Genomic DNA, 19,260 nt, shown 5'->3' on the forward strand with positions numbered 1-19,260 from the left:
TGCTCGGGTGACATTATTTTACCTGGAGAATCACTAAATCCTGCAGCTCACTTCGACGCATGGGACTGCCACGGGCCGCCGTCATATCCTCCGGACCCTAGAAGTTAAGAGTGATTGAATGAAGCGTTTCTTTACTCAGTATGGAAAGCTGTGCGGGAAAACGCTAGCATTGCAGAACATCGAAAATGGATTGACAGATGCTAAAAATCAAACAACAGTTACCTAACAAGGCCTCCTGACCCTGTGAACAATCCTATACCTCATTCCCAATGCAAACCAGTCATGCACGCGCACTCCTCACAGGCGCTCGGCCACCAACTTCAGTCCTTTCAGCCCGGATAATATTCCCAATCAAGCCTCGGTTTTGGCCAACGCGGCCCTCCGAGAAGTGCTGTTGGGGTCCAGATACGGCTTCTCTCCGAGGCCAACGGCACGGTTGCCAAGGCGCTCCCCATAGTTGCCGTCCAAGTAGTCGAAGGTGGCAGTGTGGAAGACCGAACGGTTGTCCCAGATGGCTGAGGAAATGTTAGCGCTAGTGCGTCTCGCCCGCGGCGGCGTTGGTTGGAGCGGGTCTTACCAATGTCGTTGGGGTTCTGCCACTTGAAGCGGACCTGCAGGTCATGGTTCTTGTAGACCAGATCCAGGAACCAGGTAAGAAGCTTGGTGCTCTCCTCCTCGGTCAGGCCATTGATATGCTTGACGTGACCGCCCACGGGGAAGACGCTCTTCCAGCCAGTGACGGGATTGGTGCGCACAACGGGGTGGACAGCCTTGAGCTCGCTGCCAACGTTCTCGGCCGCGCCGCGTGGCTTGTCGTAGAGCTTGAAGCCAGCGGCCTCGGCCACCTTTGCAAAGCCGGGTTGCTCAAAGGTGGCGGTCAGGGTCTCGAGGAACTTCTGGTACGGCTCGCTGATGCGGTCGTAGATCTCGTAACCGGAGGCCCAGAGCGTGTCTGTGTCGGGTTGTTAGCACACGTTCGGGGACGGTTCGAGCTGCCGCCAACAACGTCGCATACCTCCGCCGGTTGTGGGCAGCTGGACGAGCCTCAGGGACGTGTAGTCGGCAGGGACGGGCTCAAAGGCAATGTCGCTATGCCACTGGCCGTTGTTTTGCTTCTTGGGGCTGAGCGATTCGGCCGCCTGCCTATTGGCGTAGAACTTCTTGTTCTGGACGGAGCTGATGGTGCTGATCTCCGGGTCCTCGGCGTTAAGCTCGCGCTCCGAGTTGAGGATGGGATGGATGTGAAGGCCCGAGGTAGCGGGCCGGCCCGTGAGCTCGCCCAGCCGCAGGATGAGCTTCTTCTGCAGGTCGTTGGTCAGGTCGTTCTGGGCACGGAAGAAGACAACGCCACGCTGCGAGACTATGGTTCTGTAAGTAACCCCGGCCAGAATTGCCCGTGTCGTCGGACCAGGGGATATGCTCACTGGTGATGGCGAGGTCCCTGAGGAGCTCATCCGAGTTGGGAGCGTTGAGCCAGTCCACAAGGTTGACGTTCGGGAACTCCCGGCCAATGACAGGGGTGACATCGAACGACTCAAACTGGTCGAGCACACCCGAGAGCTTCAGGGGCTCAGGATACTGCTTCTTGGTGATGATAGGAACCTCGTCAACCGCAGAGGGAGCCATGGTGTTGGTGTTGGTGGAGTGGTTGCCTTTTGAGGGGGGGCTGAGTGTGTGAGAGCTGCGCTGGGTCTGAGTGGTGAAGAGAAGTGTAGGGCTGCGATGATGAGCTGGTGATACTCGCTGAAGGCGCGCAGACGGACTCCTTTATACGCGATACTTGGTCGAACTGTCACCTATGAATATCCACCCGTTCACCCCTCTCGGTTTCTCTTAGTGTGATCCCGTCCATGATGTCAATTCCATAGCCGATCGTGTTGCTCTCTACCCCACGCATTCCCAATGCGATGTTGCACCGTGAACCCGCGAAATGACAGGCACCATCGAATGGCAATTGGCGTCGAGGATGGCGAGTTGACAATGGTGTATTCCGCCATCGTATTGTCGGTGGGCTTGATGGGCAGTTGCCCGGAGTTAGCAGCCGGTCCACCGGCCGGAGATGGCTGCGGGAGGTCCGATTCAGCGGCCAGGTGGACAAGCGGGGGGGATAGCGTATAGCGTAAACACTACTCCATGACGGGGACGCTCCGTGCTGTGTAGCTGGAGCTAGATGGTCGGCGCGGCTCGGGCGTTTGAGCACCGAGCATACTTCGTTTCACGTGCTGGGCCATGGCGCAAGCTCTGCACCCCACGCCGCGGCCTTGGGGAGGGTATACCAACAGCAAGTCAAGAGTACCAATAGAAGTGATTGGCAGGCTCACAAGGCGCTCGGTTTCGCATTCTTCGAGGGTGCATGACAGCGACGGTGATAACGGAGATAATGCAAGACGTCTGGGGGGTTTGGCCTGCCTTGTCCCGATGAAAGCATAGCGGTTGGGTGGATTGGCAATGCCGCCATCAGCATAGCAATTGCAGCAAACTGGAGCGTTCGGGACTGGCTACGGCTGCCGACGCGGTTAGATGACCCGGAACGTCGCGTCAGTGTCCGGCGCGAGCACGCACCATCACGTCATCATGTTCTCCATGCACCTGCTTGGCGTTGAATGTGGATGCCCGCCACCAACGCTCTCGAAGGGCTGGGCCGTAATCGGCTGTATTTTCCCTCTTCGGCGTGTATGCATAGATATTCCGGTACTCTACCAATGCTGAACTACGTTGGATCTTTTGGTGCGTGCCTGCGTGATGGTACGGAGACTGGCGAGCGGCGGTTCACACTCTTCCCTCGCCCCTGTGATCCCGGGTGTGGTGCGCAAAGCCCAACAACCACCCACGCCTGGCCTATGTCTTGTCCTCGAAAATTCATCTTATCTAGGTCCTTTATGTTTGCGGGCGACAGAGCCATGTAGCAAACGACATTTATATGATGGGCCGTTGTGTACAGGGACCAAGTCCACGGCTCCTCTGTCGGGTTCTGCACACCCGGGCCGGTCTGCTTTTGGTCACCTAAACTCTCACATCCCATTCCGTGGCGATGTAAACACGCCACCAGCCCCCTTATCCGAGCCCACAACCGCAGCTAGAGGCCCAGTCCACTGGAACCGGGAGGTTAGTCGTCCCGAGGAGCGGGTGCTGCAATCCGAGGTTGCTTCTTGCATGCAAGAACCCCCGCCACGGGCCCATGGCACAATACAACATGGCCAGGCGCGTCCAAGACGTGATCGTGCAGAGGGTGTACGCAATGGTAGCTTCAACAATCTATCAGACTTCAGCTCCGATAAAGGCTTCACGGTAGCCTGCTGCTCCAAACATATAAATGTCCCGAGGCTCCGGCCTTGCATGGCTGGCATGCTTGTAGCGTAAGGGACGACTCTCAGTTCCCTGCTGTTTTGTGACCGTCAGCGTCGCTTGCTCTTGTCTTGACCTCACCTGCCTGTCGCCAACAACAACACGCTATGTCTACAGTCTTAGCGAGAGGTAGGGTCGCCAAACCCGAGTCTCCCCGTGATTCGGACGGGAAGACAGAGGGTGACTCCTCGTCAACATCTGGGAACTCGATCCCTCCCCTCGGGGAACCTGTTACAGCGCACAAGAAGTTTTTTTGGCAGAAGACCAAGGTGGTCTACGATCCGGATGCCATCGCCACTCAGGTTAGTCGTTCTATTTTTGCTTTCGCCGCAGGACCATCCGCTGTGGGAGTAGGGAGTGGCCATTGACTAACGTCGCCTGTCTCCAGCCCAGCGTCTTTGATGACCCAGAAACCCTAAAGCAATACCACCCCCCCGCCAAATGGTAAGCATCCCAGTGAGCCCCTTAAGCCGTCCCCCCCAATGCGCGCTCTGTGGTATACTCCTTCTCCCAGGGGTGGCTCTGACACAAGATCTCGATGATGCAGGGAGAACACACATCGGTTCGATCCTCTCGAGCGATGGACATGGCGGGAGGAGTTCAGGCTTGTCCGCAAGATTGACTTCCGGATTATGGTCTGGACCTGCATCATGTTCATGGCGTTGGAGCTTGACCGAGCCAACATTGGCCAGGCCCTGGCAGACAACATGCTTCCGGATCTGGGGTTGAACACGAATGGTGAGTCACCGAGCGCAGGAGACGGCGCGAGGACCAGCTCTAGAGGGGGGATTGCTAACAGGCTTCACCCCCCAGACTATAATATCGGCATGACCATCTTCAGAGTTTCTTTCCTGTGCGCCGAACTGCCGTCTCAGCTGGTCTCTAAGTGGATGGGGCCAGACCGGTGGATTCCCACCCAGATTACGCTCTGGAGCGTTGTCGCGGCCGCGCAATATTGGCTGTCCGGCCGGGCATCGTTCTTCGTTTGCCGCAGTCTCCTGGGTATTCTCCAGGGAGGCTTCATCCCCGATGTACGTTGCAACCTTCGATACGGCCCCCCCTTTATTGCTTGCTACCTTGGGAGACTGACGTCGACGACAACAGGTGATCTTGTACCTCTCGTACTTTTACAAGCACCACGAACTCACCGTTCGGCTTGGCTACTTTTGGACGGCCATGAGTATCGCCGATATTTTGTCGGCCATCCTTGCCTATGGCATTCTGCACATGCGTGGCGTGCAGGGTCAGTCTGGATGGAGGTGGCTGTTCCTGCTCGAGGGCTTGATGACGCTCGTTATCGGCCTGTTTTCTTTTGCTCTCATGCCTGCTGGGCCATGCCAGACAGCAAGTTGGTTCCGCGGCGCCAACGGTTGGTTCACCGAACGGTAGGGAGCTTGTCACCGAAGGCGTTGGCTTTGTGTTGCTGGATGCTAATTCAGCCCCTTGCAGTGAGGAAAAGATCATGGTCAACCGGGTCATTCGTGAAGACCCCACCAAGAGCGACATGCACAATCGCGAGCGCATCACGCTCAGGCTCCTGTGGAAGAGCCTCAAGGACTACGACCTCTGGTAGGTGGCCTTGGTGACGTGATTCGAGCTGGTCCTTGCGAACGAGGCTGACATGTCCGCGCCAGGCCGTTGTACATCCTTGGTCTTACTTTCCAGATCCCAATGATCCCCGTTGGCCAATACCTCACCCTCACTCTCCGCGGACTTGGCTTCACGACCTTCCAGACCAACTTGTTGACCATCCCCTACACTGTCGGCCACAGTACGTGCACTCTCGGGAGACGTGAAGGGACCACAAATCTGACGATCATCGCGCAGTCATCACGATGCTCATCCTATCCTACGTTGCCGAGATCGTGAAGGAGTTGACGTTGGTCTCCATGTCCGGGCAGATTTGGGTGCTGCCTTTCCTGATCTACCTGAATGCCGTAGACACCACCAAGGTCAACAGATGGGTGATTTACGCCGTCACCACTCTGCTGCTCTCGTATCCGAACGGTAAGGAGCATCCGCCTCGCGCTGCCATGACCCGGCGACATCGACTAACAACCCGACAGCGCACCCGATCCAGGTTGCGTGGAACTCCCGCAACTCCTATTCGGTCCGATCCCGCACCGTCTCAGCGGCGTGCTACAACATGTTTGTCCAGGCGAGCGCCACCATCGGTGCCAACATCTACCGGGCCGGTAAGTGCGAGGCCGTTGGCATGTTCGGGCACGGGCGGTGTGGCTAAGTGTACCCCAGACGATGCTCCGCGATACAAACGCGGCAACAGGCAGATGCTCGCCATTCTCTGCATGAACATTGTCATCTACGGCCTGGTGAAGACGTATTATGTGTCGCGCAACAGATACAGGGACCGGAAGTGGAACGCCATGACCGAGGAGGAGCGGTTGAACTATCTGGCGACCACCACCGACGAGGGCAACAAGAGGCTGGATTTCCGCTTCCAGCATTAAGAGACGCCGGTAGAGACCAGCTGGAGATGGAGGGGAATACGGAAACGGAAGAGAATCCGGGGGCGCAGGATCATTGGAAACTCGAATTGAGATCTCCGGAAATCTTCAAGGGGCACGAAAACGGAACCACATGGGCGCCGCCGATGGGATGGCCATGGCTGAGTCTGTGTCGGCTACAGGAAGGGAAGGGAAAAGGGGCGTTGGGTTGTTCGCTCGTTCTGTTTGAGTCAACGCAGTCGGAAGCAACCGCATGCGTGCTGGATATTGGATTTTGGATATTGGATTTCGGATCTTGGATACTGGGTATTGGATACTGGGTACGGGGGGGACAAATGGAAGCTACTCGGACGGCCGATTGGGAGTCTCTGGCACTACCTGACCCAGCTGAATTGTGTTTTGCGATGCAAGCAACGGTACCAACCAAAGTGTTCTATGGAAGGCAGTTGGTGGCTTTATCGGAGGGAAGTCGGTTTACAGCAGACCCGGAGCTGGACCACGTGATAGCTCCGACCCCGCCAAGTGGGTCCCCGCTCCGGTTCCGGGTTTTTGGTGGATGATGTTTCTTCCCGCTTCCCAAAAATCCAAGGGATGGGCTTGCATCCCCCCCAAAAAAACCCCGGGCCTGTCCCATCTGGCGGCTTGACTCCGATGACAAACATATAGATCCTGTCAGACCGGGGCATCTCAAGTCCCGGCCCCAAGAGATTTAAGGTCAGGGACAGGAACCGACCTCCCATGTATCGTTGCGGCGCAGTGACGACATTGCAGAGGAGGGTCTTATTCATCCCCGGAACCCCCGGAGTTGCACGCCACAGGCCCCGCAACGCGTCGCTGGGGTCCGCCGTCGGCTCGCCTTTTTATCCCGCTCTCTCGGCCGTCCAGATCGCTGCCGTCTCCGCGTCCCTCTCCACCTGGGCCCGTCTTGACCTGACGTCCTTTCCCACCACGCGCCGCTCCTCCGTCGCCGGTTCGCACCGCATCTGCCTTGCCACTACTCACCGTTCCGGGCCGACGCCAACGCCGCCAAATTCCCGCACGATGGCGACCGCAGCCGAGCAACAGACCCAGCTGGTCGAGACGTCCAAGCGCCTGGCCGCCTTCCAGGCCGTCAAGGACTATCTGAAGCCCGAGTACACCAGGATAGGTATCGGCTCCGGGAGCACGGTCGTCTATGTGGTCGAGGCCATCGCCGCCCTCGGCCCTGCCGTCACCTCCACCATGACCTTCTACCCCACCGGCGCTCAGTCGGAGGAGCTGATCGAGGCCGCCGGCCTCCGGCTGCAGTACATCAGCAAGCTCCCCGCGGACCAGCAGCTCGACGTGGCCTTTGACGGGGCCGACGAGGTAGATGACGACCTGAACCTGATCAAGGGCGGCGGCGCTTGCCTGTGGCAGGAAAAGATCGTGGCGGCGAGCGCCCGGCAGTTTGTTTGCGTTGCCGACTTCCGCAAGCTCTCGTCGCGGTTGGGGACCGCCTGGAAGAAGGGCATCCCCATCGAGGTGCTGCCCATGGCTGCCCCGCGCGTGCTCGGCGAGCTGCGCCGCCTGGGATCGCTGGATCCGCGCGTCCGCCCTGGGCTGCCGGGCAAGGCCGGCGCCTGCGTGACGGACAACGGGCTGTGGATCGTTGACGCGCCCTTCCCGCCTCTCCTGCTCCCCGGGGATGCAGAGGCCGCGGCGGCGCCAGACTCCCGGCCCGCCGGCACGTGGACCGTGGACGAGCTGGCGGACCGGCTGATCAAGATCCCGGGCGTGGCCGAGATCGGCTTGTTCTACGGCAAGAATGGGTTGCAGGTTGCCAGCGGGGCGCAGAAGCCGGTGGCGGCATACTTTGGCATGGCTGATGGCACAGTGACGGTGAAGACGGCTTGATGACAGTTGGAGATGGCGTCACCTCTACCTAGCCCTAGGCGCGACCTAGGGACGGATGCTTTAACGGGTATAGATAGGATACAGCAGCGCGCAACACTTGCTGCGTGAAAAAAAAAGAAACAGATAACAAATGTACTGCGTACAATGCTCTTCTTGCTCCGACATCCCTGGCCCCCGGGGGGGGGGGGCACATGAGGCTGTTCGTCATGAAGTTGCCAATGCGCATCTATATGTTGGTGGTTGTTTCGGTCGCTGCGCGCCCGCTTGTTCTCCTGGAGCTCGGCACATTGGAGTTCGCTGCGAACTGCGGTGTCGATTCGCTCAGAGGGAAGATCAAACCTCACCTTGGTTAAAGGCTGTGTCAGAGCGGCGCTACGCCGGCGGGCCTTGGGAGCGGCGTGCATGATGCATTTACTTGGGAGACTATCGGTTCGCAGGCAGCACAGGGATTTTCCTCGACAAGGACGCCACAGGACGCTCAAGCGCGACCCCAAGCCACGGTAATCGAGCGCTCCCCGACATCGTAGTGAGAGGCGTGCCAGCCTTGGCTGTGGTATCCCCGAAGCGAACCAACCTCGAGTCTGCGTGAGTGAGTGAGTGACTGAGCGTGTGTGTATGTGTGTGTGTCATCCCCCCGACACCTGGAGAATCCCAGCCGCGTGCGCCCTCCATGTTTTCAAGGCTGTGCCGCTTTGTTGGGTTGCCAATCAGGGCCGGCCAACCCCTGGCGGGCTGAAGCAGCCCCAGAGAACTTGCATGCGCCGATGCACCCACACCATCCGGCGAGACGGCGGCAACCGGGATCAGCTCTGGACCCCACCACACCGCGCGCGTCGCCGGGTCTTGCGGAGGCCCGACAGGCAGTCGGATCCGAGCCAGGTATTCTGCGGCTGGTCAGCGTCCCCGCCTGGCAACTGAGGGTCGAAATAAAAGACAGGCTCTCGCCACGGTTCACCCATCCGTCCGAGTCGGAGGTGGGTGCTTTCAGTGGGGAGTGCCGGTCTCGCGGCCTCGTGAGATCATCCAGGATGCGTTTTCTGGAAGGGTCGCAGGAAAGCCTCCTGGCTGGAATCATTCAAGAGGCCGCCATGACGCAGCTTTGAAAGCATCTGTTGCCTCATGGGCATTCCTCGTCGTCTGCCTGCGCCAGGGGGTTCGGTGCAAGAGTTGGACGGGGTTTCTTCAGGAGGCTGTCTGCACAAACAGCATCACCTGAAAATAGCCTGACGGCTGGGTGCCGCGCGTGGCGCAGCTCGGGCGGTTGGTCTGCAACAAACGGCAGCGCGGCGATGGCGAGATCGACAAACGGATGCATTTCTCGACAGACGCCACTGCAAGACAGCTCCCGTGTCCAGCACCGCCCCTTTTCTTCCCCTCCCCCCCCCGTTTCACGCGGGCGGACCCACGCGCGGAAGCACATGGTGCGCCCAGATTAGGTCCTCCGGGCAGCTCCACCGGATCCCGAGGGCCGCGTTTCTTATGCCCAGCGGACGGTTTGGCACCAAGACGAGCGCGTCAAAGTCGTTCCCGGAATTTTCTCTTGCATTCTGCGACTCACCCACAACCCCTCACTGGTGAACCGGAAGGCATGAGAGATGCGACTTGTGTTTTCCACGAAAAGGAAGGGTGTGTGAAATGTGCCGATCGGCAAGGCGCGAAGAAAGGTACGGACCTCAGGCAGCCCGGCGTCGGAATGTCGGGCGGCCGAAACCTCCGAGCGGGAGCGGAAAAAGCGGGAAGGGTTGGCCTCGGCGCCGTCGATCGTTTGGGGGGGGGGGGGGGGGGGCAGGCCAGCCCAATGCAGCAATGGGATTGTTTGTGACTCTCTTGAAACCCCCCCTCCTCCCCCTCCCCCGGAGCCGCTCACTTTGCATCATGAAAAAGCCTATGTATAGTACTATAATATTTCCATTACACAGTAGATGCTGAACAGGATCCGGCAGTCCTTTTGGTGCCGAGATGAGGGAGACGGGAGGGGGAGGAGACCGAAAGGGGGGGGGGGTTCCGCCTGAGACGGGTCCAACCGGTACCGGCCCCACCCGCTGGACTCTCAGGGAGGTCAGACAACTTTACTCCGTCGCCCGTCCGCCGTTGTATTCCGGGTTGGCAGCTTCTCCTCTTTGTGCAAACAAAATGCCCCGGACCTGGCGGCGAACCCGGAGGGTGAGAATCCCGGACGGGCAAAGATCCGTGTATGTCACCGTCTGGCCTTCGGACGCCAGCAGGTCGGCGCCTGTGCGCCGGTACCGACCAGATATTCTCACGTCTTTGACAAACCGTGATAGGGCCGGGTCGGACCCGAACTGGCTTCGGGCGTGGAGTCACGGCTAATGGGCCCGGAAGTCCTAGGGGCGAGACGGTGCGGACGCGCCATCCTCGGGCGGGGAACTCGGCCTGGGAACCTCGGAGAAGACCCGCAGCCCAGTTCGGACAGGATGACCAATGACGAAACCCTTCCTCTCCAACAACCGACCAAAGCGCCGTTGGGGCACGGGAGAGCAAACCGGTCGAGCACCCTGTTATACCAGCCGTTCCCTCTGCCGTTTGCCGACCGAGCGGATGGGTGTCTTGTCATTGGATGCAGCCCGTGGGCCGGACAGTCGGTTGTGGAGCTGGCCTCCAACGGGGATCGGGGATCCCGCGGGCCCATTGCGTGTCGGTCGGTCTTCCTACACTAAGTGCCGACGCAAGAAAAGCCATAAATCACCACCTCCTCGACCGCCCGTGTATTTCCTTCGACCTCGACGGGTAGGCAGCTCGGTAGAAAACCCCAGGACCTGGGATGCACGCCATCGCTCTTCCAGCATTCTGTGTCTACGTAGGTACAGACAGGTGTGGATTTGAAGGAATAGATGCAAAGAAAAAAAAAAAAAAAAGCCACCGACCAGAAGGCAACGACAGCGTGGTCGTAGATATATTCAGCAAGAAGAAAATCGATACGGGATTTGCCCTACCTTGAGGTAAGGTCGTAGGTTGGAACGAACGCAAAACCCGACGAACTTTGGGGGCGAGGGGGGGGGTGGTGCTGTGCGCAGGTCTGCCGCCATCTCCGTCCCTCGGGCCAACGTTGACGAAGCCGGGCGCCCCGGGGCTGTGTCGGCCGGTGTGTGGACGACAAGACGGGCGTTTTGCCTCGCGAGGGCGGGCTTGGTGCCTGCCTCAGTGCCAGGTGGTGGCTTTCTCACGAAAATCTGGCCCCACTTTCCCTCCCCCCCGGGCGGCACCATCAGCCGATCCGCCGAACGGGGAGTGGCCCCTCTGACCCCCCCATTTCTGCCAAAGCTGCCGCCGCCGCCTAGGCCCGCCCGTGTCTCCCTTCTTCCTTCCGTCGCTTCCTGAGGGTCCAGGTCCGCCCGATTCTTTTTTTACCCCATCCGCCCCCCGTGTCTCCCGCCGACCGGCCCATTCCCCCCTTCTTCCTCCATTCTCCCTCCGATTCCGTGACCGCCGGCCTAATCATCTTGTCATCAACTTTTCATCAAGAATACCCCCATCGTTTTTTTTTTTAATTCTTGGTTTCGGCGATTTCCCCTGACCCATTCCATCGCCTCCGAAACACTCCGGCCCCGTCGATCTTTCGACTCCGGCGTCGCTTCGGAACGCGTTTTTTCCCCCCCCCCCTTCCCTCTCTCTCTTTCTTGACATCGCCGGTCTCTCTCGGGATCTGACCTTTCGGCATCCCGACATTTATCCTGCCAGGAAAATCGCCCTGATTTGACTTCCCAACCCAACCTCGAAGCGCCAACCACCGCGGCGACAACCCCCATCGGCGCGACATGTCGTCGGTCGCGCGATCGACGGCCCTTCGCGCCGGCGGCGCCTGTGTGCGCTGCCGCAAAGGCAAGACGAAGTGCGTCTATGAGAACGGCCGGGCCCCGTGCAAGAACTGCTCCAAGGGGTTTCATGACTGCTACTTGCCATCCGAGTCCATGAGCCATGGCGGTCATGGCGTGTCTCCGGCGCGCGTTCAGCAACGCGCCCGCGAGTCGCTCCCCAGCGAGCGCACCGCGCCGAGCGCCTCGACCGATCGCCCGGCCCCTCCCCCTCCGAATGCCCAGCGTATGAATTTCCTCCTGGGCAGCATTGAAAAGTGAGTTTGTTTGGATTTTTTTTCTTTGCATTTTTGGTTTTTTGTCGTTTGTCAACCCCCATTGCCCTTGTCCTCGCTGTCGCCGGCATCGCCGGTGTCGGGCGTTCTGGACCCGACGGACTTGTGTGAACCAGTCTTCGGTGTCTTGCATCGCTTCCTTGGGGTTTTTTTATTGTTCTTTTCCACCATCTGGCTTCAGCTTGTCCTGCCCTTCCTCTCTCTGCTTCAACAACCACCCCGCGCACACCAAGCACACGCATCACGCTTCTGCAGCCTTCCCCGGGGGCGCTCCGTTTCTCTCGCAGCCGCACCCGGTGGGTCTCCACCCGCCCCCGAGTCGTCCCTCGATTTTCGCACCCTGGCTCCGGATGTGCCACACCAGGGTCGCCCCATTTTCTCCGCCCCGGCCGCCCTTCATTTCCCATCCCCGGCGCGCTTAATTTGCCCCTCCCCTGCTCCGTGCACCTCCCGTCGCGTCCCCGATTGGTCCTGGGTTTTCTTTTGTCGTGTCGTGCAGCAAACGGAATCGCGGGAATGTATGCAGGCTCGAGATCTCGTCTCCGCCTTGCTCCCCGTTTGACACCCCGCCGGCCGCCTCAACCCTAACCCCCCAAAGATACCAAATGCGTTCCGAACCCTTCACAGCAAACTTGACCTCTCTCTCTCTCAAGACGAGGAGGGCAACGTTTACGCATGCCAGTTGGCACATCAACGACAAGTATTAACAGCAATGCCTTTCCAGAGTCAACCCCGAGTTGGTCGCGGAAGCGGAGCGCGCCGTTTCCAAGACGCTGCCGGCATGCGTCGCTTTCCATAAGCCGTCGTTTATTCAGCAGCTGAAGAACAACACGATGGAAGCGAGCATTCTCAACGCCCTGTTGACCACCGCTGCACGCCAGTCCCCGGCCATGATCCGTCGGTTCGGTAGCCACCACCCTGGCGGTCCTATCGCCCAAGCGACCGGCGCCGCCGAGCACTTTGCGAACAAGACCATCAGCCACATCATGCACGGCGTTGACCAGCCCACCATCGCCGACATCCAGGCTCTTTGCCTGCTGGTCATCCATGAGTGGGGTTCACGGAATGCTGTGCGCGCCTACATCTACCTCGGCATGGCCGCTCGCATGGCTCAGATGTACCGCGTCGTTCACACCCACCACCAACAGCCCGAACCCGACCAGTTCCTGCAGGACGAGTCGCTCCGCCGCACACTTTGGCTGATCTACATCCTCGACTGCTTCCTCACCAGCAGTCCTGGCCGCCACCCCGCCCTGTCCTCCCATGACATCAAAGACGTTTCGCTGCCATGTCTTGACATGAATTACCACTTTGGGAGCCCCGTCACCGTGCGCACCCTGAGCGGCCTTCCGCCGTCCAACGTGCCCGAGAACGTCCCGATGGGCGAGGTGGGCGAGTTCGGTCACATTGTCCTGGCTACCAAGGCCTGGCGCAACGTGGTCGAGATGATGACGACGACCACCCTCAACACCTTCTCCGAGGAGCGGTGCCTGGCCCTAGAGCAAGAGATCGACCACATCCGCCAGTCGCTTCCCGCGCACTTCGCCGACAAGGCCAACCAGATCAACCTGCACATCACGATGGGCAGCGGCTACACATACGCCATGATCCACTGCTTGCTCAACTGCGCCACCATCTTCGTCAACCGCCGCCGCATTCTCCAGATTGTCACCGACGAGGAGTTCACCCTTGACGACTGGCGCCTGATGTCGCACACCCACGCCCAGATGGTCGACCGTATTTTCGCCGCTTCCCACAGCATCATCCAGTCTCTTCTGGCCCTGGAGAGCGGTGCCGACAAGGACACCACCTCCTGCTTCCCCATTTTCATGCTGTTTTCGGCCTTCACGGCCGGCTCTACGGTGGCCTATCTGACCCTCAAGGGGCTGGCTCCTTCCGATGTCACAGAATCCGCCACAGCCATCGTCCGCGACAGCCTCAGGTTCTGCCAGGACGGCGTTGACTTTTGGCACCTGGTCGTCCCCTGGCACCGCCACCTTGCTGTCATGTCCAAGGTCCTTCGCGAGGTGACGAGCGCTTCGCGCGAGCACCGCGAGTCGCGCGAGAACAGCCGGCCGGCTCCTCCTCGCGCCTCGCCTTCGGTCAAGGATGACGCCGTGAGCCAGGCCGACACCAACCCCCCGGATGTCATGGACTACGACCATACTGGCCCCGCCGCATCCAACGCGCCCACCTCCGCCGGCGCCGAAGGCCGCGACAGCGAGCCTCCAGTCCAGAGGCGACCCGGCGTCACCACCATCAACGGCGGATCCGCTGGCGGCTCGACTCCCATCCCAGCCAGCCCCCCTCCCTCGGGATTGGCACCCCCCAAGGCCCAGTCTCCGGGCGCCGCCTCTTCGACGTCGGCAGCTGCCAACCCCCCGACGCAGAGCGGGCCCGACGTTGACATGACGGCCATGGAGCTGTGTGCCGCATTCGAGCGCCAGCTGCTGGAGCTGGATGACCTTGCGGCCTTCATGGGTGGTGGAGTGTAAGTCTTGATAACTTTTTGCCGTTTCCTCGTATCGTTACTTGGATTGATTGGTTAACCATGCTCAAGCGCCCCTGGCTAGGCCTTGATGATCTGCCTTGAATCATAGGCGGCCGTGTTTGCTTTCGCCGTGTCGCTGGCTGCTGTGCGCTTTGTCGACAACGAACTCGGGCGTGGTTAGCTTTTTCTCTGGCCGGTTTTTGTTCCTTTGCTTTTTTTTGAGACCTGTGGACGGTTTCACGTAATGGAGGTGGCTCTAGGACACATCGGGCAAAAAGGCGCTGGCCGACCCATGATATCAGGCCTGTAACACTAGTGCTATCATCATCCCTTGCTTCTCTTTCCTTTCGCTTCGGTTATGACTTCCCTTTTCTGTATCTCGGGTGGTGGTGTCACTTGTCAGCGGTGGGCGGGGGGGGGGGGCTTTACGGCGTGGGCACCGGTCAGACATTGTCTGGGTGGGCGTTTTGTTGCTATAGGAGGTTATCTATTGAAAGAGTACCGTGGCCTTTTTCGGGGGCCTTGGGTGATGCCTGGGCTAGGGTATTCTCGATGAGAGATGTATTGTGCAATGGTTATAGCCAGTAATTAGCTATCTTGATCAAATCGATGCGGAGATGGATAGACGGCGCAAGGTGTTTTTTTTTTCTGCATGTGAGGCACCCAAAGCTGGGTGATGTCAACCATTGTGTCCCTCGTGAGTGATCACGTTGGCTTGGTTCCCTCGATCCTCCGGGCTGGGACCAACCTTCTTATCCTGGCCGTTCATAGTGCTTTCACCATCCTCGTGGTGGGCAGAAAGGGTGTTTGGCAAGATGTCTGAAAAGATGAGCGTCCAACATAGATTTGTATGCGGGCTGGCATGGCCTGGTGGCCGACGGACGACCGTCTTTCCGCACGAGGGCGGACAGATGGGCTGGATGGTATCGTGAGAGCTGCCTCGTCACCCAGCATCCCTCTCGGTTCTGGAAACAATCGTCCTTGTCGACAAAAAAAGCCATGCAATTGAAGCGGGCGCGGCTTGTCAACCGAATAGGGCTTTATTTGTTCTCCTTCAGTTTTGTTGACAAGAACCCGCCAAAACTCTCAAACAGCAGCGGATCGTGACCCTCGCGCCAATGCAGGTCCACGCTTGTCTTCACCTTCCCCATAACCACCCGAATCTCAAAGCCCAACCGGCACTCGGCAGGGTGCTGCGATGGACTCGCATCCTGCACACCACCCTGTCCTTGTTGAAGCGGCTCCCGGAGCCTCTTCCGCCTCCAAGCTCTGCTCCAGACGTTCTCGCTGGCTCGTCCGAGGCCCCGAGCCGCCCCTGCATCCCAGCTCCAGGATATCAGCTCTAGACCCCCCACCGCCTCGTGAATTCTCGCGATCACCGGCTCAACCGGCGCATCCACGGGAAGCTCCAGCAGGTCCGTCGCCGTGGCCGGGGGCAAGAGCTTCTTCCAAACCGCAGCCTTCATGCCCCTCGCCGCGTGCTCGGCGGGTCGCATGGGCCCAAAGCTCCACCCCAGCGCCCACCTCCTCGTCTTTCTCCCCTGCACAAACTCGGTCACGGCGTAGTTGTCGACCCCTTGCTCGCGCAGCTGCTCGACCAGCGCCTCGAGGCTGCTGAGCTTCCCCAGCATCGTCGTGTACCACCGCACCTTGTCCCGGAGGTCCAGCGACTCGCGCAGCAGCCGGCCGACGTGCGCGAGCTCGCCGCCGGAGCAGACCATCTCCACGGGGGCGCCCGTGCAGGCGGACATGGGCGGGCGGGATTTCTGTTGGGCGGAGGACATCATCTCCTCCGGAGAGGCGTAGAACGGGGGGTTCATCATGACGAAGTCGATGGGGGTTTGCTTGACGGAAGGGTGGTCCAAGGGGATCAGAGGGTCGTCGGGGTTTCGCGGCACGAGGTGGATGCGGGATTCGAGGCCGTTGAGGCGGATGTTTCTTTGGGCGTAGCTCAGGTTCTTGTCGTCGACGTCCGTGGCCACGAAGCTCCAGGGACGCTGGCGCGTCCCCAGCAGCGGGTAGATGCAGCTTGCGCCCGTGCCAACATCGAGGCCGCAAAGCGGGCGTCCTGGAGGCTCGTACGAAGTTGTGTCCATCAGATCCTTGAGCCAGAGGATGTAATTGTGGCGGTTGGGTACCTGGGTGCGGCTGTCAGCACCTGGAACCTACGGATGACAGGCAACAAGAGGCCGCGGGGGGGAACAGACCGGAGGGCACAGCCTGTCGTCGGGCAGGTCAATTTTCAGTCCAAAGTCGGCCTGAAGCAAGGTTTTTGTAAGCTGCATGGTAGCAGCTGGGTTGGTGAAGTCGAGATGTCCATTGGGTTGGAGGCTGCCATCGACCTGAATCAGCAATGGCAAAGAGACACGCAGTTGATACAAAACTAAACAAGAAAATAAAAATAAAAAATTCCAAGCTAGGCGCTTACACGGCCTTGAAATCCGGATCTTGTTTGGCCAGCTGAACAAAGTCGGGTTCCGTATCGTAAAGGTGTCGGAAGTAATCGTCGGCCGAGACTCCCGGATCGGGGGGCCCGAGTCGGCCGGGGTCCGGTTGGCGGGACCTCAACCCGCCGAGCAATGGTGGACCGGGATTCCGGGGATCCCGGGGGTCCCGGAGGTCCGAATCGGCCTCATCGCCGGGTGTCTTTCTTTTGCTCCCAGCTCGGCAATTTCCCGTCATTTCTTTGTATATATCGCAATGGAAAGGCGCCGTCTACCACGAGGAGCTAGATGTCTATAAAGACGACAGGTTGGGTGGCTTAAGGTGCCTCACCGAGAGTTGTCAAAGTAACAGCCCACAGCATAGGACATCGATCCCTCGATGGATGAATCGGGAAAGTTTGGGACATGGTCACGTGCAGCCGCCGCGAGCCAAAGCACAGCCGAGCCAAGCATTCAAGGGAGCTTCCCACTTGCATCTTCTCCCCGTTCCAGTTGGAGGCTCTTTTTCCACTCTCTACGGTTTCCAGTTTCAGGGTTCAGCTGCGGGGGCCAACCCCGCGAACACATCCATGGAGGAGCAGAGGCTTCCTGCCACTTCTTCCCTCCCCAATGTTGGACGCAATCTTGGGTCAGCTCCTCTAGCCGGGCTCGCAGCTCTTCCTGTCTCCCTCGTTGGATCTCTCTGAGCCGCAGGAGCAGCCATTCCGGGCGCGGAGCTGAGTCGCGGGACCGACATACGGTAGCCAACGAATGTCGCATTATCTCCTAATCCCTCCTGTCCATCCTGCCAGCCTGACGCCGATCTGGTTGGCCCGGGCGGCCACGTACAGGCCGGCCGACGCCAATCACAGCCGCCGCGCAATTCCCTGGTTGCCTTTTCTTTGCCCCGCGAATGCCCCGATTGCCGCCGGAGCTGTCAGGACCGCCAGGACCGCTAGGACCATCACCGCATCCTCCCTGCAGCCTCGTCGGCGACGCGGGACGCCGCAGACTTCTGTCACACGTCCGTGCCTGAGCCAACCATCCAGGGCTTCCCCCTTCTCCGGATGGGGTGCCCATCCGTGGTAACCACCATATTCACCCAAGGTACCCCGTCCAAGTACAGCGGAGTCCTAGGGAAGAGCGTGGCCCAGTCGAGGTCCCACGCCGCCAACACCAGGCAGTCGGGGGTAAGGAAGGGTCATGGTACCTAAGTGCCTTGGCTATCTTGGGTTCAGAACATCTACGGTTCATTCTCGACAGTCTTTCCATCGGCAAAGGCTCTCTCTCACAATCTTTAGATGTGCACCTGCAACGAGGGATGCTGCAGATCAGCCGAGCTTCCAGAACATCCCTGTCATGGATGACGGGATAGGTGAAGGTTTTATCGTCGCCCGGATCTCATAGGATGTCTCGCCAAACCCCCCTCACTGCCGCTTTTATAGTGCCCCTCGGGCACCCTCCTCCTGCGCCGGCCAGCCGGGTGGTGGGTCGGGCCTGATTTCTTGCTCGGGCATGGGAGCCAATGTCAACGACTGGACAGGTCGCAGACAAGACACCCAGCCCTTTTCTGCGTGGTTTCTGTGCCAAACGCGCCCAGGCAGCCAGTGGCCGCCTTTCCAATGGCCAGGCGTCCCTCCCGAGCCGTTCCTCCGCGACCCTCTGCGGCTTATATCCTGGGTCCCGGGGCCCCGAGGCTACCTTATGGTTCTGTTCTTCTTAAGGAGCAACAAGACGCATTTCTTCTCCCGCGTCATTTTCTGTCGTCTCAATTTTTATGAACTATTCCGTTCATGCTCTGCAGACCCGTGGCGTGCCTGTTCTACCTTCCTTCAGCGTGTTCGCCTAGCCTGCTTGTCAGGGTTTCTGTGTGACTTCACCCTCACATCATCAAGCTCTGAGCGCCCTCTTTCTGGTCCAACCTAGGGTGTCTAGAGTCAACAGTGAGTTTGTTCCAATCGGCAACGAAGGGTTTCTCATCCCCTTTTGCTTGCTTAGGTATTTTGGGTGGTCGGATCTCTCATCCTCATCCTGCCTTGTCCGCCCGGTTGATGAGATCGATCCAACAAGGGTCTTGTCTTGTCCTTACCTGGCCTGGTCTGGTCTCGCAATCCTGATCCAGTTCCGGCCGTTTGGGATCACTTTGAGTCAAAAAGTGGCGTTCGGTCCTTGTCCCTTGGCACCCAAGTTCAGCTCACCCCTCAACCTCTGGTTGTCTCACCGACTCGTGCACATTTGCCCAAGACCACCTCGCGTTGCGCCAACCTACCTCAACGCTTACAGAGTCACATCCAAGAACCGAGAAACCCCCGGGTCCGACATTGGGCTATCCGCTGTGCACCCCCGTGACTGATAACCCGGCGCTGTCTCTTCGTCGTTCCGGTCATCCCTCCTCGGGCCCCCGTCCGACCCCGTTGACTGATGATACCTGCCTACCTTTCATCCCACCCTCTCGCATCTGCCCGAAACCTTTTTCGTTCCATCCCTCGTTTCTCCTCCCGCCCCTTCAGGTCAGCCTAGGTACCGACGCCCATCCAGAGCCCGGCAGCAGGA

At 59.4% G+C, this 19,260-nt stretch overlaps 5 protein-coding genes across 5 annotated transcripts; 3 read left to right on the forward strand and 2 right to left on the reverse strand.

Annotated features, from left to right (window-relative positions):
- Positions 1–351: 351 nt before the first annotated feature.
- On the reverse strand, positions 352–1,626 carry VTJ83DRAFT_5136 (uncharacterized protein; the record flags this gene model as incomplete). Its single annotated transcript, XM_071011703.1, has 4 exons — positions 352–515; positions 578–952; positions 1,016–1,360; positions 1,425–1,626. 4 exons carry the CDS (start codon positions 1,624–1,626, stop codon positions 352–354), a joined length of 1,086 nt encoding a protein of 361 aa, XP_070866586.1.
- Positions 1,627–3,452: 1,826 nt separating this feature from the next.
- Positions 3,453–5,813, forward strand: VTJ83DRAFT_5137 (uncharacterized protein; the record flags this gene model as incomplete). Its single annotated transcript, XM_071011704.1, has 11 exons — positions 3,453–3,474; positions 3,583–3,647; positions 3,734–3,789; positions 3,893–4,083; positions 4,159–4,376; positions 4,450–4,730; positions 4,795–4,914; positions 4,980–5,116; positions 5,173–5,352; positions 5,412–5,540; positions 5,599–5,813. 11 exons carry the CDS (start codon positions 3,453–3,455, stop codon positions 5,811–5,813), a joined length of 1,614 nt encoding a protein of 537 aa, XP_070866587.1.
- Positions 5,814–6,851: 1,038 nt separating this feature from the next.
- VTJ83DRAFT_5138 (uncharacterized protein) lies at positions 6,852–7,685 on the forward strand (the record flags this gene model as incomplete). Its single annotated transcript, XM_071011705.1, has 1 exon — positions 6,852–7,685. The coding sequence occupies one exon, from the start codon at positions 6,852–6,854 to the stop codon at positions 7,683–7,685; it is 834 nt and encodes a 277-aa protein (XP_070866588.1).
- Positions 7,686–11,461: 3,776 nt separating this feature from the next.
- VTJ83DRAFT_5139 (uncharacterized protein) lies at positions 11,462–14,373 on the forward strand (the record flags this gene model as incomplete). Its single annotated transcript, XM_071011706.1, has 3 exons — positions 11,462–11,775; positions 12,518–14,284; positions 14,367–14,373. 3 exons carry the CDS (start codon positions 11,462–11,464, stop codon positions 14,371–14,373), a joined length of 2,088 nt encoding a protein of 695 aa, XP_070866589.1.
- A 951-nt stretch (positions 14,374–15,324) lies between these two features.
- Positions 15,325–16,966, reverse strand: VTJ83DRAFT_5140 (uncharacterized protein; the record flags this gene model as incomplete). Its single annotated transcript, XM_071011708.1, has 3 exons — positions 15,325–16,422; positions 16,492–16,615; positions 16,713–16,966. The coding sequence occupies 3 exons, from the start codon at positions 16,964–16,966 to the stop codon at positions 15,325–15,327; spliced, it is 1,476 nt and encodes a 491-aa protein (XP_070866590.1).
- Between the last annotated feature and the right edge of the window lie 2,294 nt (positions 16,967–19,260).

This window comes from Remersonia thermophila, chromosome 4 (assembly GCF_042764415.1).
Source record: "Remersonia thermophila strain ATCC 22073 chromosome 4, whole genome shotgun sequence".
Classification (NCBI taxonomy): Eukaryota; Fungi; Ascomycota; class Sordariomycetes; order Sordariales; family Chaetomiaceae; genus Remersonia; species Remersonia thermophila.